The sequence below is a fragment of the Hesperophylax consimilis genome, chromosome 9 (assembly GCF_061612785.1).
Source record: "Hesperophylax consimilis isolate HC1 chromosome 9, BYU_Hcon_1.0, whole genome shotgun sequence".
Lineage (NCBI taxonomy): Eukaryota > Metazoa > Arthropoda > Insecta > Trichoptera > Limnephilidae > Hesperophylax > Hesperophylax consimilis.
The window spans coordinates 11,510,499-11,515,370 of NC_142844.1; the positions used below are offsets into that span (position 1 = coordinate 11,510,499).

Below are 4,872 nucleotides of genomic sequence, written 5' to 3' on the forward strand. Positions count from 1 at the left end.
CATGTGGTCAACCCATGCCCGCTCGATTCATTCCCCAGCGGGATTAATGGGGTTCACATGGTGACGCCTGAGGTTTTAGAATGGCTCGCAGACCTCGATGTCCCCCTTTGACCCCCCCACCATACGAAAGAAGAAGAATAATATGCAAATACCGCACAAGAGTCGCAACTGCACACAACCGCCAGGAGTCAGTGAGACTATCTGAAATCGGGGAATGTTGTGTTGCTAAAAGGAGTGAGTAGAATAAGGATACAAGAAAGAAGAAGGTAGAGAAGTATTTGCCTATTTATATTTGGTCACCAAACATGGCTAAAGCCATTTAAAACTACCTTTCATTTCGGAATGGTGGTCTTACACCAGAGCTATACTGGAATTATTTTCCAATTTGGAATGTACCGCAAATGTAACTAATATTATTTAAAATGATTAAATTGTGAAATAACACAAATCAATCATACAAAATTTACAGCGACCTCCAAGGTGCTGGTCGAGATCCTTAATCCTCGACCACGGAGGCCATCGAAAAAAAGATGGAACGAGTTTTACGAGGAAGTGTCTTTTGGTGATATGGTGCCATATATGGCACAACGTGACTCAATGGCTATTGATCTTTCGTACCGAATGCAGCACATTTGTACAAATGCAAAATCTTCTCGCGTGGAGCACCATGTTCGTTATCAACATATGAAATATGTTATCAAAATATAAGTGGAAAATGTCTGTATTGCATTGTTGATCGTTCAGGCAGTGTGATTCCAATTGATAAAAGCAGTCGACGCATTATCGTTCTACTTTCAATTCCGTTGATTATTTAATACTAAAATTTATTCCTCTTCTACTACTAATTTATAATGTCAAAACTATTTGGTAAGTGATCAATCTTAACAATTATTTTATCAACAACACTTTTATCACTGTGTAACCGCGCCTTTAGTATTAATTATTGCATCTCTAAAAACGTAAGTGATTCTGTGATATGCGTTTCATTTCCTTTACTTAACTTGCTTAGTTATTTGAGTAAAATAATTCCAAACGTTAGAACACGTTTCCTGAAATTATACGAATAATTTTAAAAGGTGAAATTAATATCGGATTCGAGACTGACAGCCATATTAAAAAACTTTTTCAAAATAAAAAGGTTTTTAATAATAATTTTTTTTTATTAAAATGCAACTCAATCATGAGCGTAAACAGTAAAAAAATTAGAAATAATAATACCGCGAGCTTGAGATAACACGAATAATACGAAAATCAGATCAGCTAGTATTGTATATTATAAAATTACACATTTAATATAAGGACTAATGAAGTGGTTCTCAAACATTTTGGGTTGATAAATACTTGTCTGCGGGTCTAGGAAAGTAAAATCGATAATTTTACAATATTGGATCGATAGGCTTAACTACCTATGATTTTATACCGGTTTCCCGGGCATGGTCGCGATGTTGATAGTCAAACCGATATTGATAATGCAATACATAAAAAATCGATATGCGCTGGCAGTGATAATGAAACAGACATTTATTCATACGTTATTCAGCAACATAAAAAAATTAATAAATTGGCAGTTTTTAATTAAAATACTCAACTCAAATATGCACTGACAAGTCCCATTTACTTTTTGAAAATAAAAAGGTAGTTAATTAATGAATGTGGTCTTTATTCACAACATGTTATGTGAACAAATTACTTTTACCCGAGCACGAACTAATGTAGCGTCATCGGTCCAAAAGGATTTAACTCACCGCGTATAAGTCTTATTATAATTCAAAGAGCATCATTAATTAAATTTCTACCAGTAATTTTCCATAACGGACAACATTATTCAAAAATATATTTACATTGACAGTTAACCATAGCTTATTTTAAATATTGGAGGCCGCTCTAAAATGTGTCTACTTCTTATCAATTTTTGACTGTCCTCGAAAATATCGATAAATCTCCCGCTTTTGATATGTAAAATTTTTAACAGATGGAAAAAAAATTGTGAAAGATAATAGCAATGACGGGGAGTCATGTGGATTAATTGAGATATGCTTTGGTATCAATATTATCGCTAACGGATAGTGCGACGTGCAGAATATCTTCAAATGTAATTGTACTAGTATATGCAACTCGGCTATACCGTTGATTGTGTCATATTTTTTACGGTTCTAATCACACGTATGTTTTTCGGTATCGTCCCAAAGATTAGATATTGCGAAACAAGTGATACCTATGTAACATACAACTTTTGCATGTCACCTAACATTAGTGATAAATATGAAAATAATGTAATAAAGTTGAATATATGCTGTTTTCAGAAAAAAGCTTAGAGGGCGGATCAGATAATATCGAGATTTTGAGATTGAAGCAAACTTTTTGCAACAATATTTTATAAAAAGAAAAATCCTTTTTCTAAATGCTGTTGTTTTTTTCTCATTAATAAGGAAACAAAAAAATGGTCATGTTACGTTTGACAAGTTTGGTGTCGTTTTTTGATTTTTGTTATTTGTTGTGTTCAAATGCAACAAATTAGTGATGTCTTATTTAACACAAAAAAGTAAAGGTTGTTTTTATAATAACTATATATTCCTACAACACTATTTAATCAAAATAATTGACTGGATTCGAAACCAATGGTTTTTCGTTAGGATAAACATATATGTTTAGGACAACGTTTATTCCGACGAAGACACCATTCGTTTCGAAATATAATATTACATCTGTTTTGTTTTATATCTACGAAGTATTTCATCATATTAAATAAATATTAAATGCCTAGTTTGGTCTGTATATTTTAGTAGATATGTTATGGATTCTGGTAGACAGATCTACAGTCTAGTGAAATATCAATGTACAAAATAGAAAAGTTGCCCGAAATGGCATTAGCCGTGATCACATCTGGACAGCGACGAACCTCCTTTTCTTCCCCACAGCCTCATAATATATCTTGATTATGAATGCCATAATCCCACTTGCAGTTGTATTCACATTATTCACATAGTAGAATAACATAGTTTTGACATGAAGATGATTTTACTGATTTCAGTTGCATTCGCAGTAGTTCTGTTGTGTTGCGCCAGCCTGGTGCAATCCACCGAGAACCCTGAAGCCACGTGCGTCTGTCCCAGGAACTTCCAGCCCCTGTGCGCCAGTGACGGTCACACCTACTCCAATAACTGCGCTTTCGTTTGCGCCAGAGACTTTAACCTAGCGAGAGGAGGAGAAGTCCTGAGAATAGTGAAAGAAAGCCCGTGTGGAGAAGAAATATTATTATAAATCATTTTTACTATTAAAATTTTTAAAAACTAATTATGTCCTATTTTACTAACCCACCTTCACATTTAACATTGTTTGATTATGTTTCATTCTTAATTGTTGTGTTGGAAATGCTGACGGTTTTGATTCTGAATTATTTCAACCACTTTTTGGAGTGGAATATCAAGTCCACGTTGGAGACCTCCATTGAAAATTTAATCGCTAACAATTATAGCGCAGTTTTCAGACATCGCACAATAATTCCTCTTCTTCTTTGCCTTATTTTGATTCCTCTACTTCTTCTCCTTCATAAATTTTCTCTTGATATATTTATTTCTGTCTCACAGCGAATTTGCAGCATATTATCCAAACAGACACCGACAGAATTACATAATAAAGGAATTAGAGTTCAAATAACTCAAGTAATTTTTTTTATTTAAATACACTACATATTACACTAATATATTTTTTTGTTATGGTATCAATAATAGCGTGGGAATCAGTAGATGCTTTCTTGAGCTGAAGTCCCTTGTTTTATAGTGAAATATGATTTTTTTCAGGTTATTTCAGATTGTATGGGTCATAAAATAGACAGTGTAGTTTAAAACATTGAAATTAAAAGTAAATGTATGTATATCATGTAATAACAATGCGCAACTTACCGCACAAATAGCGTGATTCTCAATTAGCTGTACCGTAAAATATAGTAAACGTAAATTTAAATGGTGAATTTATTGTAGCGACGCCCGCCCTCACGCGCCGAGCGTCGAGCGTCGTGTCGGGGCGTCGAGCGTCGCGTAGTTGCACGGAAATTATAAATTGACTGAGAAGCAGGAGTGCGACTGGGCGGCCGCTCAGCGCACAACGCAAAGGTGTGGTTTATGCCATAAATTCAGATCCGTGGGCAGTTTGTTCCCCAAACCCACGGCCAGTGTTTGCGTATTTAAAACCGCCATGGTCGGCCAAATGGCGGAGACGAATTAGACGATTTATGAAACACTAGCCGTGACGGAACTCAGCCAATATATATTATTATTAGACTAAAAAATGAATGTAATTTAAGAACGTCTTTGAGATACAGCAATAACTGTATAAATACCAAACGGCAGTTTATTTTTAATATATTATTTGTTTGTTTTTTAGAATACTTCTGATTCATTATCTATTTACAATACGAGATTTCTTATTTTAATATTCCTAACACTTGTGAAGATAGGTAAATAAAAAATATTATTATAAATAACAATATTTATAAATACAAATTTATTTATATATACAGTCAATATATATTTATACGCAATAATATATTTATATACGTCATTGCTTAAACAGTTTTTCAACATATGGCGAGAAAATTTTCGAAACGCAGCTGTCACACTTATATTAGACTATTATGTGCGGAGGTACGCGAGCATTAAATAACCAGCACATTCCACTGCTCGAGATTACAAACCACTTCCACCAAATACTTGCGGCAAAAGTAACACTTTGCAATAAAAACATCCCTTATAAATACAGAGATGTTCGTTTATGCAAAGTCAAGTTCCAAAACCAGTTTAGTGCGGAAATATAACTGCTGTTGTGAAATACAGTTGTGTGTTTTCCATCCTAACACGGTTTGCTTTTAATCAA

The 4,872-nt window shown here is 34.0% G+C and overlaps 1 protein-coding gene across 1 annotated transcript; it reads left to right on the forward strand.

Moving 5' to 3' along the window:
• Positions 1–731: 731 nt before the first annotated feature.
• LOC149420910 (serine protease inhibitor Kazal-type 1-like) lies at positions 732–3,294 on the forward strand. The gene is made up of 2 exons (XM_089635282.1): positions 732–867; positions 3,032–3,294. The coding sequence occupies exons 1-2, from the start codon at positions 852–854 to the stop codon at positions 3,259–3,261; spliced, it is 246 nt and encodes an 81-aa protein (XP_089491408.1). The 5' UTR covers positions 732–851; the 3' UTR covers positions 3,262–3,294.
• The last annotated feature ends 1,578 nt before the right edge of the window (positions 3,295–4,872 follow it).